General features: G+C 39.5%; 1 protein-coding gene and 2 long non-coding RNA genes across 5 annotated transcripts in view; 1 reads left to right on the top strand and 2 right to left on the bottom strand.

Annotated features, from left to right (window-relative positions):
- LOC134082992 (NACHT, LRR and PYD domains-containing protein 12-like) overlaps positions 1–24493 on the top strand; it is a 246786-nt gene that overhangs the window by 47554 nt on the left and 174739 nt on the right. The window contains exons 14-18 of one of the 2 annotated variants that reach the window (XM_062539083.1): positions 3154–3231; positions 3464–3503; positions 3786–3865; positions 4079–4119; positions 5044–5170. The exons of the other annotated variant lie outside the window; for it this stretch is intronic. Coding sequence (XP_062395067.1) covers positions 3154–3231; positions 3464–3503; positions 3786–3865; positions 4079–4119; positions 5044–5114 — 310 coding nt within the window. The 3' untranslated portion in view covers positions 5115–5170. Of the gene's footprint in view, positions 1–3153; positions 3232–3463; positions 3504–3785; positions 3866–4078; positions 4120–5043; positions 5171–24493 lie in introns of those variants that run through there. 2 annotated transcript variants of the gene reach the window in all.
- LOC134083039 (uncharacterized) lies at positions 604–6796 on the bottom strand. The gene is made up of 2 exons (XR_009939688.1): positions 6576–6796; positions 604–739 (listed from the first exon to the last, which is right to left on the bottom strand). It is a non-coding gene; the product is annotated as an uncharacterized LOC134083039 (long non-coding RNA).
- Positions 15173–18108, bottom strand: LOC134083046 (uncharacterized). 2 transcript variants are annotated; one of them, XR_009939691.1, is made up of 3 exons: positions 18020–18108; positions 16770–16896; positions 15173–16251 (listed from the first exon to the last, which is right to left on the bottom strand). It is a non-coding gene; the product is annotated as an uncharacterized LOC134083046 (long non-coding RNA). The 2 variants fall into 2 exon arrangements; XR_009939690.1 differs by lacking the exon at positions 18020–18108 and having other exon boundaries at positions 16770–17019.

Raw genomic sequence — 24493 nt, forward strand, 5'->3', positions numbered from 1 at the left:
CCTCTAAAATATCACGGGAAATTGCATGAAATAATGCCTATTATGAGCTACATTAGCAAGCCTAATATTCCAACTAGAACATGCTAAAAATGTGTTCAACTTCATGGCTATATCGTTATAGTTTCGTTTTGCAACAAGGTTTTCCCCCCCAGCAAAATCACGTTGAAAAGACGTCTTGTCAAGTCGTCGAAACAACGGCCCAGTTTGGTTTAAAAGTGAAAGGTTAGATGACGTCTTTTCATGGTCGTTGAAAAGACGTCTATGGAAAGACGCCTTTTCAACGTTTAAATTTGGTTGAAACCACGTCTTGTTTAGGTGCTGCCATGGACCTATTTTCAACCAGAATTTTGCTGTTATATATTAATTTATAAGCCTATATTATCCTATTATAGGCTTTTAAATAATGTGCATTAAGCACTTACTAACTTTACCATTACCCATACTATTGCTGTTAAAATAAGCCTATATTATCCTATTATAGGCTTTTAAAATGTGCATTAAGCATTTTCATTTACCAACTTAACCATCTAGATGATAAATACATAATCTAATAGGCCTACATTACAATAGCAAGCTAGGCGTAAACAAACAGTCAAACAAACGTTATCCATTTCATTGTAATTTTATTTAATTCTTGAAGTCTCCGCCACCGGACCGTCCAGGTGCATCATGTTTAAGATGATCTGCCTCAGCTCTCCCGATGTCACGGTCAGCCTTGTTGCTCCATTTTTCACCGCAGCTGAAATGACAGGAAACATTTTCATTAACAGTGTTTCCCATACATTGAGTAATCTGTGGCGGGCCGCCACGAAATAATGTTCTATGTTGTACGATTGAAATTATTTTTAAATCATGTTATCAATTGAATCACTTTCATTGAGCTGCGCGCACGCAGCTTTTTCTTTGCCCGAATGAAACCACTGCCTCTGCATGTGCATTTAACAAAAACGATTGTTGAAGGATTGTTGTTGCCACATACGGCGAGCTAAACTGCTATTAATTCTGCTTAACATGCGGCGCAAATGTGTTCAAAACGGCGGCATTCAAGTGAACTTTTGCTAACGTCTCACAACGTAGCCCACATTAGGGAGACTAAACTAAGTTATGCATTCGAGCCGTATCTCTAAGCGTTAGAATAGTGTAACGAAGAGACTCTTGTGTGGTCTCAACCGCTGACCGGCCCGCTGACCGGCCCGCTGGCCGGTGAAGTACCCGATCCAACGCTGCCTCCACAGCAGCTTACGAGGAAAACCCCCTGACTGGGAAGCGACAATCAGTCCTCACTCCTACATCCCCGGCCTTAGCTACCCAGATAGCAAACCCCTTTGGGCCGGACCCGCATAAAAGCATCTAGATCCGGACGTAGCTGACACACGGTTTCTGGCTAAGGACCAGATCTGGGCCGGTTAGTCTTTTCAGCTTTAACTGCAGTGCTGTTTTTCTTACGAACAGCAGATCTGGCCCAGATCCACTTACCACATCGGAACCAAAGCTTCCTCAAAGACAGTTCACTGATGTGGCCCACATCTGTAATACGGACCTAGACCACCTTCAAACTATTCAACAAGGCCAATCACAGCCAATATCTTACAAACAAAACGTATAATCCTCGTTTATTTCCAGATAATCTGGTAAAAAAAATCACCCTAGATATGATTTCAAAATCATATCCATCTAACATTTTTGGGGGGTGCAAGGAAAGTTTTTGTTGTTGTTGTTGTTATTGTTGTTGGTTTGTTTGGGCAGCAATTTTCCATGAAAAGGCCACCTGCTTGCTGATCACACGCCTACCTGGACTATTGACTACTAGACAACTGCTTTACAAATAGAATACATCCTTAAAAATATATACAGCATATAATGTCCATATAAGGCCACATCCGCCTGCAGTTTACCTCCGTTTTGGCTACGGGCACCGGACCCGATCCGCCTCGCCAGCGCTCCTTCATTCACCGGGTCCGCGACGGACCCTGTACGGATGCGTACACCGAACGCGCCCTAACGGTTAATTTCATCAGTTTTCTCGCTGAATGGAGTGCTGCCGAGTGTGAGACAAAACGGTGGCGTCTGAAGGCTCACTGTAAGTATACTCCTATATGCTTTATTTATGCAATTACCTAGTCTATCCAGTGAAAACCGTGAAAACGTACTTCCATAACACAAGTTACCTACTTATCTAGCTTTGTTTGCTGATGTAATCCGAAAATGTGCTATAATGGCCGGCTGATGGTAGCTCACATTTACATACCAGCTAGCTGCTAACGTGTAGCTTGCGCAAGCTAATTTAGCCCACTTAGTCCTGTCCAACTTTATGAACTTTTTTAAAAAAAATGTATAATTAACTCAATACTGAATTTAAAATGAGCGCAACTTGATTTGACGGTAACCTTATGTGTTTGCCCGTGAACAACAAAAGTTGCCTTGCGTGAGCTAGCATTAGCAGGCTAGCTTGTTGACCAACGATAACTTAAAGTTGTTAGCTACACAAACATAATAGTTTTTTGTTAACGTTATGAAAGCTTAGATGTTGGACTCGGGAGTCTTTTCTCCCGAGAGAAAACTTTGGCTATTTCGTATGTGTTTAAACCTCATTTCATTCTGGGAGGGAGGCTGATTTCACATTGTTTCCCTGTCCTGATTTGAAATGCTGATTTTAAATTATTAATATGAACGACGTTCGCGGCTGGTTCCAAAACGTAGGCAGAAGCTATGCGCCCTGTCACCCTCATGCTCAGACAGTTTTGTTGACACTTTTAGGAGGCAGGAGCAAAACAGCTTCGGGATTCATGCCCTTATATTTTGTACACGTTAGTGAGAAACCAACTAACTGGCCTACTATTCAATCTAAATAGTAGAGATTCCTCCCTAACTTTTAATAAAAGGGCACAAATTCCGAAGCCATTTGTTTTATGCAGAAATACTGCCGTCTACGAGTTAATTTAATGATGTTGAAAGTTTCTTGGAGTAAGATTTGACTGAAAAGGGACAATTATAGAAGAGGCAGTAGTTGACTTGATGTATCCTTGCTTTGCCTTGTCACAGACCAGACTGTTTTCAATGTTTATAATGGGGTGTAATATTAAGTATTGATAAATATTTGGCTATTTCTTTCTGATGATGAGAGTAATGCATATTTATGTATCTGTATTACAGGTCAGTCACAAGTCACAAGTGGCTCCGGTCTGGTTTGGGGGTCTACCCTTGCTCATCCTGTCCTGCCACCCAAGTAAAGTAAGCTATACAGTTTTACATTTGATCTATTTGACTTTTGGTCCACACATTAATAACACAAATAACCATATGCCTTTGTAAGTGGTGTTACCAGTTCAGGATGAATTGAAGGTACATGTCAAAATACATGACTGCCTTTGTCTGCTGAAATAAAAATCCACCTTATACCTCAAAAGCTCTCTAAAGAAATGTACATATATATATATATATATATATTTTTTTTTTCTTTCAGAAGAGAAATAACCACAGGCCTCTGCAACTGCTGTTTCCAAGTAAGGATCAAAGCTTCGGGATTCGTGCCCTTATATTTTGTACACGTTAGTGAGAAACCGAAAAGTCTTGTTTCCAAGCGACTCTTTAGACTGAATAGTAGAGATTCCTCCCTAACTTTTATAAAGTGTAAGGGCACAAATCCCGAAGCCATTTGTTTAATGCAGAAATACTGCCGTCTACAAGTTCATTTAATGATGTTGAAAGTTTCTTGGAGTAAGATTTTTGACTGAAAAGGGACATTATAGAAGAAAGTAATGCATATTCATGTATCTGTGTTACAGGTCATTTTCACAAGTCACAAGTGGCTCCGGTCTGGTTTGGGGGTCTACCCTTGCTCATCCTGTCCTACCACCCAAGTAAAGTAAGCTATACAGTTTTACATTTGATCTATTTGACTTTTGGTCCACACATTAATAACACAAATAACCATATGATATGCCTTTGTAAGTGGTGTTACTCAGTTCAGGATGAATTGAAGGTACATGTCAACATACATGAATCTCTTTGTCTGCTGTAATAAAAATCCACCTTTTGCCTCAAAAGCTAATGGAATGCACATATTTTTTTATTTCAGAAGAGAAATAACTAACAGGCCTCTGCAACTGCTGTCTCTAGGTAAGGATGAATTGAGATACATTCAACATAAAATATATATAGCCTATATGTATATACAATTCTTTATATACTCTACATGCTGAAATGTCTGATATTCATGACCGCACACTTCATGCAGATTATATTCACATTACAACTCCACCTCTTTAATTCAGCTGTCTGGTTGAAGCCTCAAAATATTGTAAACAAAGTAACATAGTTGGCTAGCTTGTCATAGTCTACTGGTTAGACTGTTCAGTTTCCCCATGTGTGTTTAAGTTTAAAAGTAGAGTAATACTTGTGTCCTTGAGAGAGGCGCTTTTGAGTCTTTTGAGTTGAAAACATTGGTATTGAGATGCTTGCTACCCGGATTTTATAATAGGCTAATTCAGCTAGTCGTCTTCTATGCATCATTGTTTTCACGATTGTGAATGTTTTATTTGGATTGCATGTGTTTGTCGAGGGGCATTGAGTGTGCACGAGAGAGAGAGACAGCGAGAGAAATCGGGCCATTCAGACATGATATGCGGAATGTATACGTCCACCTGTTGTTCACGTCTTCTTTAGAATTTCTGTCAAATGCGGCCGCGCTGTTAATGCCTGACCGCGGAAGATGTCGTTTTCATTAGCCTTTGAATGTTTCCGTGACTGGATTCACAGGACAGTTGTGGCGGCAACATTACGGCGAAATTACCAGGTCAGCTACAGGAAAGTAGATAGTATACGGATATATGAATTCAGACATCACAGCAAAGACAACCCTACCGTACACACCGTGGACATTGTGGAAATACACGTCTGTCTGAAAACGGCTACAGTTTGGTAAAGTTCCATGCATTGTCTACAATGAAAACTCCTTCCACCCGAGCAGCGGCAGGTGCACCAGTGCGAGCTTGCCCATATATTTAGTAGCACACTAATATAACGTATTATCTTTTTCCATAGGAGCGGTACGCAAGTGTCCAGTGACAGCCCAGGCAACGGATACCGACATTCACCAATGTGCTGGCGCATGACCGAGAAGGGGGGACGTCGCAAACGCCAGTGTGAAGGAGCAAGCTAGATTCATTGATGATCATCATGTTTTGAATAAAGTTTTTTTGGAAAAAAAGTAAACATTTTCTTCGATTCTGATTAGGGTTATTAGGGTATTGGACTATGTTAGTCGCTGGGTAATTTTCGTAGCCTTGTTTTAAAGACACCAAGCGAGAATGTTAGATTGTTAAATGTGTAGGCTACTTTATGCGGATGTAGGCCTATGATTGTTGCTTCTGACTGTAGGGTAATTAAATATAAGGTAGCCCAAACACATCATAGACTAAACATCATGTAGCCTAACTATAAATGCCGAAAATAAGGCATAGCTGGCATCGATCCGGTACGCGGTTCCATGCCGCATCTATACGGGACTGGGCCAGCGCTGTTCCAGTTCCAGTTCAGAGCCGTGCAACGGAGCCTGACCACTTCGTGGCCGATGTGCGTTTGGACGCTGGGCCGTGTCCGTTACACGGATCAGATGCGGATGGAACGGTAAGTGTGGGCCAGATCCACCCCAGTGTAGTTTTACTGTTTTGGTACGGGAATGGGCCAACGCCGACCCATCTCCGATGCAGAGCCATAAAACGAATCCTGACCACTATCGGCCCGCTGTGCGTTTGGACGCTGGACCGTGTCCGTGTGACGGATCCGGGGCGGATCGCGTGATAGGTGTGGGCCAGGTCCACGCCAGAGTGGTTTTGCTATCTGGGTAGCGTCTCCTAACCCTCTCTGGCTTCACCGCGGGCAGCCCTGAACACGCAGGTGTTATCAATTACAATGTACAATTCCAATTCACATTGATTTCCCCCATAGATCCGCCCCCACGCAAGAGTCTCTTCGTTGACACTATTCTAACGCTTGGAGATACAGCTCGAATGCATAACTTAGTTTAGTCTCCCTAATGTAGGCTACGTTGTGAGACGTTAGCAGAGTTAACTTGAATGCAGCAGTACGGTGTACATTTTAAGGACCGTACAGCAGCCGTTTTGAACACATTTGCGCAGCATGTTAAGCAGAATTAATAGCAGTTTAGCTCGCGCGAGTCTCCTCGTTACGTTTGGATGTCGAATTTAGCATGCTAACAGGTACTTTTCTCTTCCGCTGTCGTGAATGAACAGCTGACAGCGCGGCCGCATTTAGAAGGCGTCACAACGTGATTATTTCTGATCTGATATGTTTTCAAAACTGGAATTTATTGTGCATACGTCATGGTTGAAAACTTATCAGAATCTCAGAAATAATCACGTCTGCAGTCGTCTTAAAACGGCTACATCAAGTCAAACCAGACCGACATAAAAAAAACACACCTCCAAAGTGTAGTTTTAGGTTGTTTTAGATAGAAGCGTCTGCTGATTGACTAAATTACCAAATGCGGGGGGGGGGGAAGGAAAATGTATAGCACACTAAAGCATAGGGAAATATAAATGTATTTCACTCACAGCATTAAGGGCCCTGTTGGTTGTGGTTAGCGGAGGGAGGTCCCAGGAAGAGGCCACGTTCTGTACCCTTCCCATTTCTTCAGCTGATAGGTTTGATTCCACCTCCAGCGTGAAGATGGAGAGCATGAAAGAGATACATAATGGTTAGACAGTGTGTTAAAAGTTTATAGAATCATAATAGTGGGTCCACCAGTTGACTCCTCAGTTTTTCTAAAATCATTATAAAATCAAAGACCCACAGTCTTTTGGGGGCAACACACAAACAACAACAAAACAAAACTAGAAATGCAATTCCAAGGAATTACCAGTGCATGAAAATGCAAAAATGTAGCAATAGATAATGTAGATATGGTTACTAAGGTGTTGCTAGGGTAGACATGGTGGTTGCATAATTTAGGCTAATGAAAGTTGACAGTGTATCAGTAGGTTAAAAGTTGAATATGGATAGCTTAAAAGTTGTTGATAGACAATTGAATGATTGTTGATAGATAGTTTAATGGATGTTGATTGCTGCTAGGGTACTTAAGGTAGTCGCTAGGCTGTTGGTAGGGTACTTAAGGTAGTTGCTAGACTGTTTGTAGGGTACTTGATGTAGTTGCTAAGCTGTTGTTAGGGTAGTTAAGGTGGTTACTTTAGTGGTTTTCTAGAAAAGTCATGTTGGTTGCTATGGAAACTGATATAGATGCTTTATTTCAACAGTTGCTATGTTGGTTGTTAAGTAGGTGGAGGTTTAATATAGTTGGCTGGAGGCATAGTTGATGATAACTGACAGTTGGAATGGTTGAATGGTTGATAGACATATAGTATAATGAATGATGATAGTTTAATGGATGTTGATGCATAAAGTTTAATGAATGTTGATATTTTAAAAGTAGATAGTTTAAAAGTTGTTCATAGGCTGATAGTTTAATGTAAAGATGTAAAATTGAATTCAGATGTAATATAAGAGACCCAGTTGATAATATAGTTCATGCATAATGAGGGAGCAAGAGAGATTAATTTAGTTTGAACATCTAAAATTCATGTGGTATCAAATTACATCAGTAAAACATTGTTGATTCATGGAATACTTTACTTTAAAGGTTATGATTTGTAGACTACTTCTATTTCAAATTATCAGCATGTAAAAGGTCTGATGATTAGATTCGACTTAGATTGGGAGCCCTGATTTTGGTAACCTGTTTACATAGCACAATTGTTCATCATTTTTGTCCTAAAACATTCATCATATTTCATTACTGTTTTCCCTTAATTTAGTTGTTATAATGTTGATAATGGTTAAAAATTAGTAAAATGTGTAAGTTGATATAATGGTGATATAAAAGGAGTAAAATGTGTAAAATGACATGATGTACAAAAGATTTGATGTACAAAAACTTAATTAAGAATACAGAACACAGGATCATGATAACTGTAATATGTCTGTAGAACACCTGAATGGGCACAGTGCTGAGGATCAGAGATGAAGATGTTATCCAACAATGTGTTCTTCTCAGTGGTGGAGGTGGTAATGAGATTTGTGAATCCTTTAGACTGGAACAACTCATAGATTGGCTTTCTTCCATTGGTCAACATGTCCTCATTAAAATCCCCACAGACTATAACTGGACTATCAGCAATAACATGTAAAGACTCCAGTAGATGGCAGAGATTTGGCAAAAATAGGTTTGTGTTGTAATCCGGTGGTCTGTAAATCACTGCAATTAGTAGTGGAACTGGAGCAGCAAATTTCAAAACCAGGAATTCGAGATCAGTCACACCCTGTATGTATGGCATGTGATGGGCTTGAACATGGTTTTTTACAAACATAGCAACTCCCCCACCATTTTTCTGTGCAAAATGTGAAAGAGTAGTGTATGACACATGTCTATTGCGCTTATACATTCGATAGTTCTCCAAATGGATATTTTCTGGGACAAATGTGCCAAAAAGGTGTGTTTCAGTAAAGCACAAAATATCTGCGAGGCACAATTCATGATGTCTCTTAATGTCATCAATATGGGCTGACAGTCCTTCAGTGTTGTGATGGATCAGTGTTAAAGATGGTGATCTCAGAGTGGGGAGGCAGTGAAGAAGGGGCATGGCATTTCTAAAGTCGACTTTTTGCATACTGTCCACGGAAACGGTCACTTCTGGATCGGCATATATTTTATTTTCATCAAAATCAACTATGCGCAGACCATGTAGTGAAGTCGTTCTGCTGAGAGCAACGTATGCCATGCCAGGTTCAAATATGCGCTGCAACGAGACCACTGCAGAAACTGTTGTCATGCCTTGACATTTATGTATGGTACAACCAAAGGCTAGAGTCATTGGAAATTGGTGACGAACCACACCCTTTTTACTAAGAGGTTCCTCTACTCTTTCAATGTACACCAAATTGTCCGGTCCTTCTGGTCCTTTATTGCGATGTCTTTGCCCTGCATTGGGACTGTCCAATTCAACACCAAGCATTTTTACAAGTGATCTGCCATCTTGGTCATGATAAACAATTTTACCAATCTTTCCAAATGAACCATTCACCAGTCCATCTTCCACATCTATGTTTCTTATTAGCATCACACGAGCACCATCAGCAACTTGTAGTCTGTCTGGTAAATCTCCTTTATGTCCTTCAAAAGGTGCACTCTGTCTTTCCATCCGACCAGTTCGTAGATCTTTCTTATAGTCATGTGCATCAATGTTGATCAGATCAGAGTATAGAGCAGATATTGTGTTTGCATTGTGTTGGTTTACTTCTTTATTAGTAGCAAAAACATGCAGAATGTCTTTGGGACAGTCATCAGGTTGACATATGGCCTGTGCAAGTAGAGCTCTGTCTGCTTCAGATAATGCCTCTCCTTTGCGTTTCACTCTTATCCTGTTGAGCAGCTCAGCAAATGGCACATCATCTTTCTGGCGCATGATTTCTGTGAGAGTGACTACTTGGAACCGATCCTTCCAGATATCAAGAACATGATCCTCAAACACACAGAGAGGTTTGGCTTTACCAGGGGGACTTATCTGGTTGAAATCGCCACAGGCAAGTATTGAGACTCCGCCAAAAGGTTTTTTGCTGCCTTTGATTTCTTGCAGTCTCCAATTGACATATGCAAAGAGTGATTTTGATATCATGGACACTTCATCAATGACAATTATTTCAACATTGGATAAGGTTGCTCTCACTTCATCTAGACGGTTTCCAAGGCACTGATAAGGTGGTTTAAGACTTCTTGGTAGTTTCAGTACAGAATGCAGTGTCTTGCCAGATATGTTGTAAGCTGCTGTGCCAGTAAATGATGTGAGAAGGACAGTGGGCATGGACATGTCTCTTTCCTCTGTGATGCGAGGTAACTTGCGGAGTATCTTTGATGCCTCTGTGTAAATGCATTTGATGAGGTGTGATTTACCAGTTCCAGCTCCACCAGTGACAAAGTAAAAGAACTGATCGGCATTCTGTCCACATACGCGTCTCATGCACCATTTACGCACTGTGTAGAATATAGATGCCTGTGTTTGATTTAGATTTTGATACATGTTACGGACCACAGTGGGGTCTATTTGAGGAGCCTCAAACATTGGTGCTGCACTTCCTCTGTTTGTGGTACTTGAGCTGTATTCAGGAATGTCATCTCGTTCATTCATTTCGTCTGGATTCATTTCCTCACGCTCAGAAATGCACTCAAGTCGAAGAAGCTCTGTCTCAGGTGCAAGTGTTGTCCATGCATCCTCCATAGGTCCATTTTCTTCTATGTTCTCAATAGCTTTCTCTATTGCATCACTGTTCTTTTCATATTGTGACCTGTTCTTCTTGACAACAGAAACTACTCTCTCATTATAGTCTCTTCCAGGAAGACATATATAGCCTGATGTATAAAATGACTCATACGTTGGAAATCCTGTGGGTTTCAGTTGTGAATCTGAACGATAAGGGAGGTACAGTTTGAGCAATGTGCCATAGAATTTCTCTGGAGTCTTTTGCTCAGAAAATCGGGCATATCTGATAATGGCAGGCTTTCCTCTTGTTCGCTTTTGAATGAAGCCCATTTCATTTTGAAGTGGTAAAACCTTTTTTCCTTCTTTCTGCCTTCCATACACAACTCTGTAAGTGGAAGCAAACTCTGCCAAAAACATTGTTGCAAACTCTGGTGTATCTGGTCTGTTTTTGTATTTATCTGACATTCCGGACATCCAAACATTCTCTGAATCAGGAATTCTGTTATTCAGGTATCTTAATGGGACACTCATTTTTAAAGCATTGTCATCAGTGGGTATAAATATCACATTTCGAGAGCAAGACTTCAGTTTCAAGCTACAGACTCGTGCAACAGCCTCTTGAACACTAACTTCTCTGTTTTTGGAGTATGCTTGCATGATTTGTTTCATTTCCTCAGTGTCAGAGGTATTGGATTGAGAAGTGTCAGACACAACTCTTTTCAAATACTCACTCATCTCATGTTCAGCTTTGGAAATGTATGATAAGATGTACATCAGACAGGAATAAGGGTTCAGGATGAACTGAATATCAATGTTTGCATTCCAGGCCCTTAACAAATGCTCATTATAGCCATTAATCCAGCAGTCCTTTGGTTGACGTTTCATCACTAGCACACTGGACGTTGTTAATGAACTGACACAGTTTAGGTATTCCTCATAGCTTAAGTTGCATTGGGCAAGTAGCTGTGGGATGCTTTCAAACAATGTTGTGGAATTATTCAGCAATTCCCATAAAGGCCTCAGCTTAGTTTTAGCTTCTTCAGGAGACATGGAAGAGTGGTCATGATCAGATTCATCGTCAGATTCGTCCATGAGCTCTGCTGGCATGGGTCGTGTTATAAATGTGCTCTCGACAGGCTGTTTCGGGAATCCAAACCGGCAGTGCTTATTTCCTTTCTTACATGACTTTGAGTGCCTTTTGCTGTGGGTTTGCACCTCTGTCACTATTTTGAAAAGCTCAGGGTCAGTATTTGGGTCAGGCAGCTGACATGTTATGTACTTGTCCACAAATTCACACACTCTCTCATCTGGGTCATCTTCAAATACAGGTGCGTTCTTACACCAAACCAACATATGTATATGTGGCGAACCTCTAGCTTGATACTCCACTCGGAAAAAGTAGTCAATGACCTCACCAATGGGCTGTGCTGGTGACAAAAGTAGGTGTCTGAGAAGTGCATCAACACGCTTGTCAAACATGCGCATGGTGGTGACAGGGTTGCTACGTAAAATCTCACATTTTGATGCCCAGTCAAGCTCAGAAAAGTCAACCTGCTCTCCTTGCTGTGCCTTTATTGTTTGTATGACCTCTGGCCATCTCATTTCAGCAGCACTAAATGTACAGAAGAATGTTGGGGTACCCAGCTGGCGAAGCATTGCAAAGAGGTCTCTGAGTGTTCTTTCCCAGTATGCAGGAGTACCTCTCAAAGGTTGCATGAATCGTGTGGCGTCTTTGTTCCGTATCAGTTTTTGCACTTCATGTTTGTCTTGGAGCAATCTTGCAGTTATTTTGCGTCCATCTCTGGTCATAGGTTTTCCTTTACGCAGTTGAATAGACATAGAAGACTTTGCCAAATGCATTTCTGTGATAAATTGTGCGAAAAATATATAATTGGAGTCGAGAGCAAAACGATTGTCAACACAAAAGAGACGTGCATTGAAATATCTGCTTGGCGATAATTTCATTGGTCTTTGTGTTTCATCCAAAGTGTTCATTCCAGTGGGGAACTGTACAGGGAAAGCCATTGCCTCTAGTTTAGGAACTCTGAAAAAACTCACTGGTCTGTTTCCTTCAGCTGGTGCCACAGTGAATACACCTTCACCAAATGTTATCATTTCCTGTGCAATATCAGCTGGCTGTAAGCATGAATCTATAGAGCATCCACCATTTTGTTGACTTGTGTCCTGCTCAGTGTCAAATGAATCCTGGTTATCATGTAACTCGTGGGTTTCATTATAAGGCTCATTGACTGCACTATTTGTCTCTGAATGTTCTGGGTCAGTAATGTCAAACTCATCCACTGCATCAGTCTCCATTAGATCAACTTCCTCTACAGCACTGATGTCATTTTCATCTGCCAAGCTATTCATTCCATCCCCAGAAGCTTGTGTATCATTAGTTATGGTAATGTCCTTGTACTCTGAATGCATCTCTTTCAGTTTGGATAAGGCACGTAATACTTTGGTCATGTCTACAGTTTGGAACTGGTAATGCCCTGTATAGTTCATTCTTCTTTTCAACTTCACTTTCAAAAGCTGTGACTGGCTACTGGGTCTAGGCAAAGCGTTGACTGTTGATTCTACCTCTGAAGGGACACACACAACTCCACCATGTATTAATTTCTGCTGGCCTTTGGGAAGACTGATTATTTTTGCAAATGGTATGTATCGTGCAATGATGTGCCGTTCAAGTATATTAAGATTACTGAGCTCTGGAGGAATTGGTGATAGCTCTAACATATTGTTTACAGCAATTGCTGGCATTTTGCCCATCTTTAAGTGTTCATGACAGCTGTAACAAATCCACTCTGTCTTTTCATCTGATGCACAACATGATTCAAGTCCACTGCACTGATCGCTGCATATATGTACATATTTGCCTGTTAAGCATCGATCAACCATGCGTCGATTCTTTCGATAACATTCATAATTGCACTCTTTTACCTGGTTATAAAACAAAGCTCTGTGACACACTGTACACGCAAATGTAGGGCCGTTCTGTACATGCATTTGAAAAGATGCAATGGCATCATGCAAAAGGGTGCTTTCTACTGGTGTGTCCTGTTGTTCAACCTCTTGCTCTGATTGAAGTCTGGACTGTTGTTCAACCTCTTGCTCTGATTGAAGTCTGGACAGGTGTGTAAGATGACGGTACTTGCGCTGTATATTTAAAGCACACCGCATTTTGCTAAGCATTCTCTGGAAACTGTTATTTAGGCCCACACCTGCAGTTTTCCTTTTTTGTAGAGAACGATAATGCCTGTAAACAGGATCATTTCTGTATCTGTCAGTAAAGGTTTCCTTTTTTTTCTGCCTGTATGTTGGATCATTTGCATAGTGATTTTTCATGGTCAACTTCTGTCTTGAACGATAGGTTAAATCATGGGCATAACGTTTCTGTATGTACGCCTGCTGCCTTGATCGAAAATTCAGGTCACTTGAGTAACGTTTCTGTATGTAAGCCTTCTGCCTTGATCGGAAATTCAGGTCACTTGAGTAACGTTTCTGTATGTAAGCCTGCTGCCTTGATCGAAAATTCAGGTCACTTGAGTAACATTTTTTTAGGTAAGCCTGTTTTCTTGATCTAAAACTCAGGTCACAGGAGTACCGGCTGTTGAAGTATAACTTTTTTTTCAACTTATAGTCAGGTGAATGCATGTAACGGTCTCTGAGGTAGGATTTCTTTTTGTGTTGAATGCAGTTTGCATACCTCTTTCTTTCATATTCAATTTTTTTCGTTCTATTCTGTTCATAATATTTTCGCTGTCTGATTCTGTTGTTCTCAATGAAGGACATGTCCTTTTGTGCTTTGGCAGTTTTTCGGCGCCTGCTATCCTTATTACATTTAGTAAGTGAATTCACAGAAATGGCTGGAATGTGGAAGTCTGCAGTCCGAGAAGGTTGCACATTGTCAGTGTGGCTTCGTTGGTCATTATTACACTCAGATGTAAATAACACTGGCATTAACTCATAAATCCATTCATCATGCGATTCAAGGATGGTCCAGAATGCAAGCAGATGATCAATCATGTCACTCAAGTTGACAAAGGTCAACATCACAGCAGTGCCATTGTTTACTGGAAATCCATGAGGTGTTCTTGAGTGTGGATCAAAAAGTCCATATTTATCATCATCTCTGAACAAACCTATTGTTAAGCAACCTAAAGTTAGCAATGCAAACTTCACATCATTTGACAAACAATGCAGTCTTTCAGAGAGCTGTAGGAAGTCCACACCATCAGGTCCATTTTGCCTCAGATGACCATAACGTGACAGGCACTTCTCAATATGATACATTTGTCCATAGATCTCAACACTATCAGGTAATTCATCAAGAGCCAAGTGGTCATGTGCATTGCCTCTCATGCTCAACCTTTCCTGTACTTCACTGTACATCAAGTTACCTTTTTGCAAAATGTAGTCAAGATCATCACTGTTGAGCTCTGTTCGGTAGTGAAGTGTAGCAAGAAATACCAGGGAGTTGCAGGTGCACTGCTTGTTACTGTTGTTACCATATCTTACATCACCTTGGTAATGAGTTGCTTTAACACACGTGATGGGTCTCTGCTCCATGTTCATGCGGGAATCACTAGTTACCTCATTTACCTGTTCTCGGTCATTCAAGTCACTCAGGTCTAATGAAGACTGACATGGTTCAACTTCAGAGAGGTCCAATTTACGCCAACGTCTCTTTTGAGCCTCTGAGCGACGGCCTTTTCTTCCCATGTTTCAAAATATAACAAGTTAAATATAGTCTAATGGTCAAGTCAAATCTAATCTTTGTTTATCACAGATTACACACTAGCACATATACTCAATGTTCCACGGACAGAATTGAGACAAGTTACTTAATCAATGTAATCTGAGTATATAGACAAGACAGATGAGATTAAATGTTAAACTCAATATCCAAACACTAGTATTTATTTCAGTGGTTTATTACAATGATCAGTGGGCCCAAAAAATGAATTGCCCTTGAGATGACCAGTTTTATGCAGAACTAGGATGGAATGTTGAAGTCCTCACACAGCCCAGGTTCAGTCGTGCAGCACAGCTCAGGTGTAAAAGTAGGTATGCAACAGCAAAGACAACTTTGGCAGATATTATTCAAATATAAACGTTGATGGGTATGTATATTTCACAGTAACAGTTCTCTATGTGAATAGTTAACAGACTGTAGTTATCTGTAATGGTTCAGAGTCTTTATAGAGTTCAGAGTATGAGCTTTCACACAAAATATTTACTTAAGTTGAATTATTGATTAAATGATCAAATATGGCGCTGGAACTGTTAGGTAGAGGTAACACTTGATGACACCGATGAAGAACGAGAGGCAGCCCTTGAGATCAGTTTTATGCAGAACTAGGATGGAATGTTGAAGTCCTCACACAGCCCAGGTTCAGTCTTGCAGCACAGCTCAGGTCTAAAAGTAGATATGCAACAGCAAAGACAACTTTGACAGAAATTATTCAAATATACAAACGTTGTATGTAAGGTATGTAAAAGTTCACAGAAATAGTTCTCTATCTGAATAGTTCACAGGTAGTTCTTAGTATGTTTCAGAGTCTTTATACAGTTCAGAGTATGTGTGGTCAGAAAGTGATAAATTCTTGTCGTTATATGTTTGCAGGTATGTTTGTAGGTATGTTATGTTGAAGGATGCTGCTGGTTCAGAGTGGTATTCAAGTTTTCAAGTTTCAAGTTTCAAGTTTCAAGTTTCAAGTTTCAAAGGAGTATTCAAGTTTCAAAGGAGTATTCAAGTTTCAAAGTCAAAGAAGTTGTCTGAGGGGACACAGTTATATGTAAAGAGTATAGTATGTGCAGTCAAGTATGTTCTCAGAAAGTGTCACTTGTCGTTATATGTTTGCGGTAGGCGTAAGTGGGTTCTGTTGTATATGAGTGCAGTGCAGGGTGTGCAGACAGACAGGCACAGTGTCACAAGTGACAGACACCACTCTGACAGGGCTGGTCTGGAACAAGCCTGAAAGGGAAACAAAAGAGAAACACACATGTTAAACACTTCCAAAAATAAGGAACACGGCAACATTGCTGCTTTGCTTGCTTCACAGTGAAAAAGCATTATCGTTTCTATTCATTTCAGCAATATGCCTGTACTACTAAAAGGATGAGTTAAGTGAAGTGAGCAAAGAAAACTAATACAAAATTCAGCACAGCTGTATATTATGTAGATTAGGAGCAGATTTTGTAGGCAGCTGCACATTAGATTGTCGGCCATCATCCTTTATGAGTTAAAAACTTGTGATGGTTGATTATATGACGGTTACTTTTAATAAAAAGAAAAAGTGGACACATTTGTAGTTGTGGATGGCGACATGGTAGGTACTTAAAAATATGTACCTACCATATCAAGACAAGCAACTGTAAAAAGTAGCTATTTTTCTTAAGTCAAGAAACACAATTTACATGTTTGTGTTAGCAAATAAAAGGTGTAAGCAAGCAGCATAGCTGGTCTAGCAGTAAAAAATTAAAATGACATACCTGAAGTCCGCAGCACCACAAATGAAGATTTTTTTTACCCGTGGCAAAAACCACAAGGGAAGGTGGAGATGGAGGGAGGAGATGGAGGGTGGAGAATGGAGGAAGTCTTTAGAAAGACTATTGTTTTCTGTTGTGAATAAAGGGGAAAATGTTGTTACCACTGCTATAACATTACAAGGCAACACCATTACATTGATTTAACACAATGCAACTTCACATCTGTGTGACCAAGTAATATCATTAGATTATATGGCATACTCAAAATAAGTGTATTGTAACATTAGAATCAGAAACGAATTGGACCAGTAGCCTGATAGGCTCCATATTTCTTTTAATTACAAGTCGACAAGTCTATTTTTGTTTTATCACCCTGTTGTCCATTGCTCATGCGCCTATGGAGGTTACTATTAGAGATGTTGGCAACAGCTAGCTTACGTTATGTGCTGGCCTTGTCATGTACGTCGGAGTTCAAGGCAACGCTACCGCGTTGTAGAGGCGTTAACGCCTCCAACCGCCTGACATTGTCACCGGCGTTATTAATGTGACACTCAAAGTTCAAATTAGTTAGCGTTGCTGCAGTGGTTTCACCATAAAATAACTAGCAATAAACTCATTTGTGCTAGGGCTCTTGCAGCCTCCAGTATATTAGCCAAACGCAAAACACTTGTGTATTTTTCTAGAATGTTCGATGCAGCTGCCGTGTCTGGTGTAGCCAGTTTTATTACCAAAGCGAGTAGCAGCTACTAGCTGCTACCCGACGTCAGATTCATAGGTCGCCGTTTTTCGACAATTCATACACCAAATAAAAGTGATGATTGTCACACAAACTATGTCGAGTTAAAGTAGATAATCGCTCGACAAACAGTAAACCCAGTCAATTTTCATTCCAAGAAAGTTACCTCACCTAACGTTACCTTCTAGCAGCCAATATAGGTAGCTAACGTTAACGTTAATTAGTGCTACGACAATTTCCAAATAACAGACTTTGAGGCAGCTATGCTACTACCCTACCAAATGTCGGAAACAATTCGTAAACATTGTTTTGGACAACATATACGTCGAATAAAAGTGACATGATAGGGAACACCTCGCAAAGCCTAAGTAGAAGATTTAGCTAGCAGGTGGTCTTTAGCTCGAAAGTTAACGTTAGCCAGCCTTAGCTACCAGAGTCATTTAAGATACAAAGAATGCTGTTAGTGTTAACCTTACCAAAATATCTTTAGTGTTAACGTTAAGCAAACAAAACTTACGTTGGAGGTAATGTGAAGAGTCACGGAAACTTCTGGTCGAAGTAAGTCGAAGGCTCAGTAGGATACCAACGTGACCGGCAATCCGCTGAGCTGGGACACGAATGTGAGTAGTGTGTAGACGCCACTCCAGCCGGGTTCCAAAGTAAAGAAGTCACGTGCGCGACTGAGTGATGTCATTGACTGAAGAGGTATAGCTACCTAGGTTTGACAAAGTCAATTGACTATATAATATTAGCACATTTCGCACGACAGAGTTGATCCAAAATGCTTTAAAATAAACAAAATAGTAAAACATTGTAGAACATAATATTAAATTGTATATGGTACTTTGGGGTTAACTGTAACCATTTTCTGAAGCTGTTGAATGGTGCACAGGTGGCCTGTTGATTTCAGTGAATGGTGAACAGGTGGCCTGTTGATTTGGTGCATTTTAAACGGCCTCAAAAATGGTTAACCCTAAAGTACCTATAATATAATAGGCCTATACATTATAATGGGATTATAATGAAATAAACCATTATCAGCAATCGAAATGATGCAGTTTAAATAGTTTTTAAAAGGTCCGCTGCGCACATTCGAATGTTAGTGACCAGGTAGATTTTTTCATTTATCCGCTTTGAGTAGAACTTTTTTCTACTCGTTCAGCTCGGGGTGGACAGGCGGAAAATCCGCTTTCCACCTTGTGCAGATAATCGGCGCGGAATCCACTCACTTCCATTAAGAAACAACAGAAAATATTGTCTAGTCCTGAAAAGTCCTAATGAATCCTAATGAAAAAAAAGAAGCTTTAACATGGATTTAAAATTATCAATAGTATGGATTGATTGACCTAAATTGGGAGACTATTCCAGAATTGAGCAGAAACAGAAAAGGCTCTAGTTGTAAATTGAGATGAAGGAAAAGAGAGAAAATGTTGGGAAGACGTAGCAGGACAGATGTATTGTGTTGCAGATGTGTTGTGGTGCTGATTCATGCAAGCCTTTTAAAAACAAACAGTTCAATTCAGTTCTATATTCATTGGTAGCCAGCGCAGTTCACACAACAGGAGTGATACGATCACGCTTCTTAGTTCCAGTGGATAGGTAATCTAGCAGCAACATTTTGAACCATTTGTAATCTTGTGACAAAATAAGGTGAGTTGCAATAGTCAAGTCTTAATGTAAAGGCATGTAATGAATGTGACCAGAAAGGGTTGAAGCTGGTTGAAATATTATACTTGATGCCAACTTTGAACACTCCAGCAGTGATCAAAAAGTGTTGTTAAAGAGTCGTAAGGGTAGATTAGGCAAATTCAACATTACCTGACGTTATCAAGCTGGAAGTAGTTGCTAGGCTGATGCTAGGGTACATGAGGTGGTTGCTAGGGTAAATAAGATTATTGCTAAGATGTTGCTAGGGTAGTTGTGGTGGTTGCTATAGTAACTCAAGGCATTGCTAGGCTGGTTGCTAGGGTAACCATGTTGGTTGCTAGGTTGTGATTGTGGAAGTGGTTGATAGTGGTTTCATACTTAAATTGGTTGCCATGCTGGTTGCTAGGGTAATCATGCTAGGTATGTTAAAATGTTAACTATGTTAACAATGATAACCAGGTTGATTGGTTTACATCTAATGATTTCTAACAGTTGTGGTAAAAATGCTAACAATGTTAACAATGCTAACCACTAACCAGGTTGATCAGCTAACTTAACTAATGATTTCTAAAAGTTATGTTAAAAATGCCAACTGTGTTAGCAATGCTAACTATATTAACAATGCTAACCAGGTTGATTAGTTAACTTAGTTGTTGATTTCTAGCAGTTATGCTAAAATTGCTAACAATGCTAACTTTGCTAACTAGCTAACTTGCTAGTGAGGACTTTTATTTTGAAACATTTGTTGCTAGGGTATCCATGGTGGCCACTATCAGGAAACATAAAGTTACTGCAGTATAATCAAGTTGGTTGCTATGGAAACGGTCATAAACGCTTAATTTTAATGGTTGCTATGTTGGTTGCTAGGTACATGGAGGTTTCATGTAGTTGAATGGAGGCATAATTGATGATAACTGACAGTTGGAATGGTTGAACAGTTAAATAGTTGAGTAGTTACAATGGTTAAATGATTTAATAGTGTATTATTGCAGTGAGGACCTTTATTTTGAAACAGTTGTGGACAGAGGAAGTAGTGAAACAGGATCTGTAGTCTTAATGAGATTGTATGCTTAAAGCCTGAGACAGAAGGTGCCTCTCGTATAGCGTTTACGCGTCCTCTCTCGCTCCTCGATCCTCACTGATCTACATAAAGAATGATGGAGCAGCAACAATGGGATAGTCTAGCCCTTCTTCTATCTTTATGTAGATCATTGAGGATGGAGGAGCGAGGGAGGACATATAAACGCTGCTTGAGAGGCACCCACAGTAAATACTTTAAAAGTTGTATGTAGATAGTCTAATTAATGTTGATAGACGGAATGTTTAATGGATGTTGAAAGGCAGATTGTTTAATAGATAATTGACAGTTTAATGGGTGGATGAGTGAATGGTCTGAAGAAGATGAATGGATAGAAGGTTGGATGAAATGTGCCTTATATTCTTGTTAAGAGAGACACTGATACAGCTCTCTGAGAGTAGTTGATACAGGTGTAATCAATTTAACTGGCTAGTCTTAAGAGAGCCAGAGTGTATGCTTAAAGCCTGAGACAGAGTAAATAATTTAAAAGTTGAATGTAGATAGTCTAATTAATGTTAATAGACAGAGAGTTTAATGGATGTTGATAGGCAGATTGTTTAATAGGTTTAATGTTTAATGGGTGGATGAGTGAATGGTCTGAAGAAGATGAATGGATAGAAAGTTGGATGGAATGTGCCTTATATTCTTGTAGAATGGAGAGACACAGCTCTCTACTGAGAGTAGTGGATACAGATACAGGTGTAATCAATTTAACTGGCTAGTCTTAAGAGAGCCAGAGTGTAAGCCTGAGACAGAGTAGATTGTTTAAAAGTTGAATGTAGATCTGTCTAATTGATGTTGATAGGCAGACTGTTTAGAATGGGTGGATGAGTGAATGGTTTGAAGAAGATGAATGGATAGAAAGTTGGATGGAATTAGGAAGACTTAAGTTGATACAGTTGATACAGGGGAACAGAAAATGTTAAAGCCTGAGAGAGAGAGAGAGAGAGCTGCTGCACCTGGACTGGCCACCTGGCGTAACATTCTAATTGCTGCCGTGATGTCATAATGAGCAATGTTAAGTCTATGGGGAAATTGTTAATAGTTTTTATTTAATAGTTTAAAAAGTATAAAAGTTACAAAGTTGAAAAATACAAAGCAGACATGGCATAAGCAAGACCTACGCAACAACGTTTGAATGAAGTTTCTACGTTAAACGGTTGAAGCTGAATTGGCTGCGTTAGAAGAAGAAGTTTAACTAGAAACGCAATTCCAAGGAATTACCAGTGCATGAAATGCAAAAATAGATAGATAATGTAGATATGGTTACTAAGGTGTAGCTAGGGTAAACATGGTGGTTGCATAGTTTACAGAGAGTTGATAGTGTGAAGGTAGACAGTTTAAAGCTGAAACATTCCCAGTTCTAACTTAACTAATGATTACTATTCATGTTAAAATGTTAACTATGGTAACAATGATAACCAGGTTGATTGGTTAACTTAGCTACTGATTTCATGCAGTACTGGTAAAAATGTTAACTATGCTAACTATGCTCACAGTGCTAACCAGGTTGATTAGCTAACTTAGCTAATGATTTCTAACAGTTATGCTAAAAATGTTAACTATGCTAGCAATGTTAACTATGCTAACAATGCTAACAAGGTTGATTAGCTAACTTAGCCAATCATTTCTAGCAGTTATGCTAAAAATGCTAACCATGCTAACTAGCTATCTTGCTAGTGAGGACTTTTATTTTTAAACATTTGTTGCAAGGGTATCCATTGTCATGGTTGAACAGTTAAATAGTTGAGTAGTTTCAATGGTTAAATGATTTAATAGTGTATTATTGCAGTGAGGACTTTTATTTTGAAACAGTTGTGGACAGAGGAAACAGTTTAACAGGATATGTGTAGTCTTCTGAGAGACTGTATGCTTATAGCCAGAGAAACTGACAGTTGGTGCCCAGGTGGCCGGCCACCTGGCTTAAGATTCTAATTGCTGCCGTGATGTCATAATGAGCAATGTTAAGTCTATGGGGGAAATTGTAATAGTTTTTAACTAATAGTTTAAAAAGTATAAAAGTTACAAAGTTGAAAAATACAAAGCACACATGACATAAGCAAGACCTACGCAACAACGTTTGAATGAAGTTTCTACGTTAAACGGTTCAAGCTGAATTGCGTGCGTTAGAAGAAGAACTAGAAATGCAATTCCAAGGAATTACCAGTGCATGAAAATGCAAAAATAGATAGATAATGTAGATATGGTTACTAAGATGTAGCTAGGGTAAATATAGTGGTTGCATAGTTTACAGAGAGTTGATAGTGTGAAGGTAGACAGTTTAAAGATGAAACGTTCCAGTTCTAACTTAACTAATGATTTCTATTCATGTTAAAATGTTGATTAGCTAACTTAACCGATGATTTCTGGCAGTAATGCTAAAAATGCTAACAATGCTAAATTTGCTAACAATGCTAACCAGGTTGATTAGCTAACTTAGTTGATGATTTTTTTGCAGTTATGCTAAAAATGCTAACTATGCTAACAATGCTAACTATGCTAACCATGCTAACTAGCTAACTTGCTAGTGAGGACTTTTATTTTGAAACATTTGTTGCTTGGGTATCCATGGTGGCCACTATCAGGAAACAAGAAGTTACTGCAGTATAATCATGTTGGTTGCTATGGAAACGGTCATAAACACTTAATTTTAATGGTTGCTATGTTGGTTGCTAGGTACATGGAGGTTTCATGTAGTTGACTGGAGGCATAGTGGATGATAACTGACAGTTGGAATGGTTGAACAGTTCAATAGTTGAGTAGTTTCAATGGTTAAATGATTTAATAGTGTATTATTGCAGTGAGGACCTTTATTTTGAAACAGTTGTGGACAGAGGAAGTAGTGAAACAGGATGTGTAGTCTTAATGAGATTGTATGCTTAAAGCCTGAGACAGAAGGTGCCTCTCATAGCGTTTACGCGTCCTCTCTCGCTCCTCACTGATCTACATAAAGAATGATGGAGCGGCAACAATGGGATAGTCTAGCCCTTCTTCTATCTTTCTTTATGTAGATCATTGAGGATCGAGGATCAAGGAGCGAGGGAGGACATATAAACGCTGCTTGAGAGGGACCCACAGTAAATACTTTAAAAGTTGTATGTAGATAGTCTAATTAATGTTGATAGATAGAATGTTTAATGGATGTTGATAGGCAGATTGTTTAATAGATATTGATTGACAGTTTAATGGGTGGATGAGTGAATGGTCTGAAGAAGATGAATGGATAGAAGGTTGGATGGAATGTGCCTTATATTCTTGTTAAGAGAGACACTGATACAGCTCTCTGAGAGTAGTTGACACAGGTGTAATCAATTTAACTGGCTAGTCTTAAGAGAGCCAGAATACTCTTAAAGCCTGAGACAGAGTAAATAATTTAAAAGTTGAATGTAGATAGTCTAATTAATGTTGATAGACAGAGAGTTTAATGGATGTTGATAGACAGATTGTTTAATAGATGTTGATAGACAGTTTAATGGGTGGATGAGTGAATGGTCTGAAGAAGATGAATGGATAGAATGTTGGATGGAATGTGCCTTATATTCTTGTAGAATGGAGAGACACAGCTCTCTACTGAGAGTAGTGGATACAGATACAGGTGTAATCAATTTAACTGGCTAGTCTTAAGAGAGCCAGCCTGAGACAGAGTAGATTGTTTAAAAGTTCAATGTAGAGCGTCTAATTGATGTTGTTGATAGGCAGACTGTTTAGAATGGGTGGATGAGTGAATGGTTTGAAGAAGATGAATGGATATAAAGTTGGATGGAATTAGGAGGACTTATTTTGATACTGTTGTGCGCAGAGGATACAGGGGAACAGAATATGTAGTCTTCAGAGAGGAGCCTGAGAGAAACTGACAGTTGGTGCCCAGGTGGCTGACCAGCTGGGGTAACATTCTAATTGCTGCCGTGATGTCATAATGAGCAATGTTAAGTCTATGGGGGAAATGGTGATAGTTTTTAACTAATAGTTTAAAAAGTATAAAAGTTACAAAGTTGAAAAATACAAAGCACATATGGCATAAGCAAGACCTACGCAACAAAGTTTGAATGAAGTTTCTACGTTAAACGGTTGAAGCTGAATTGCGAGCGTTAGAAGAAGAAGTTTAATAATAACTAGAAATGCAATTCCAAGGAATTACCAGTGCATGAAAATGCAAAAATGTAGAAAAAGATAATGTAGATATGGTTACTAAGGTGTTGCTAGGGTAGACATGGTGGTTGCATAATTTAATGAAAGTTGATAGTGTATCAGTAGGTTAAAAGTTGA

The sequence above is a fragment of the Sardina pilchardus genome, chromosome 1, assembly GCF_963854185.1.
Source record: "Sardina pilchardus chromosome 1, fSarPil1.1, whole genome shotgun sequence".
NCBI lineage: Eukaryota > Metazoa > Chordata > Actinopteri > Clupeiformes > Clupeidae > Sardina > Sardina pilchardus.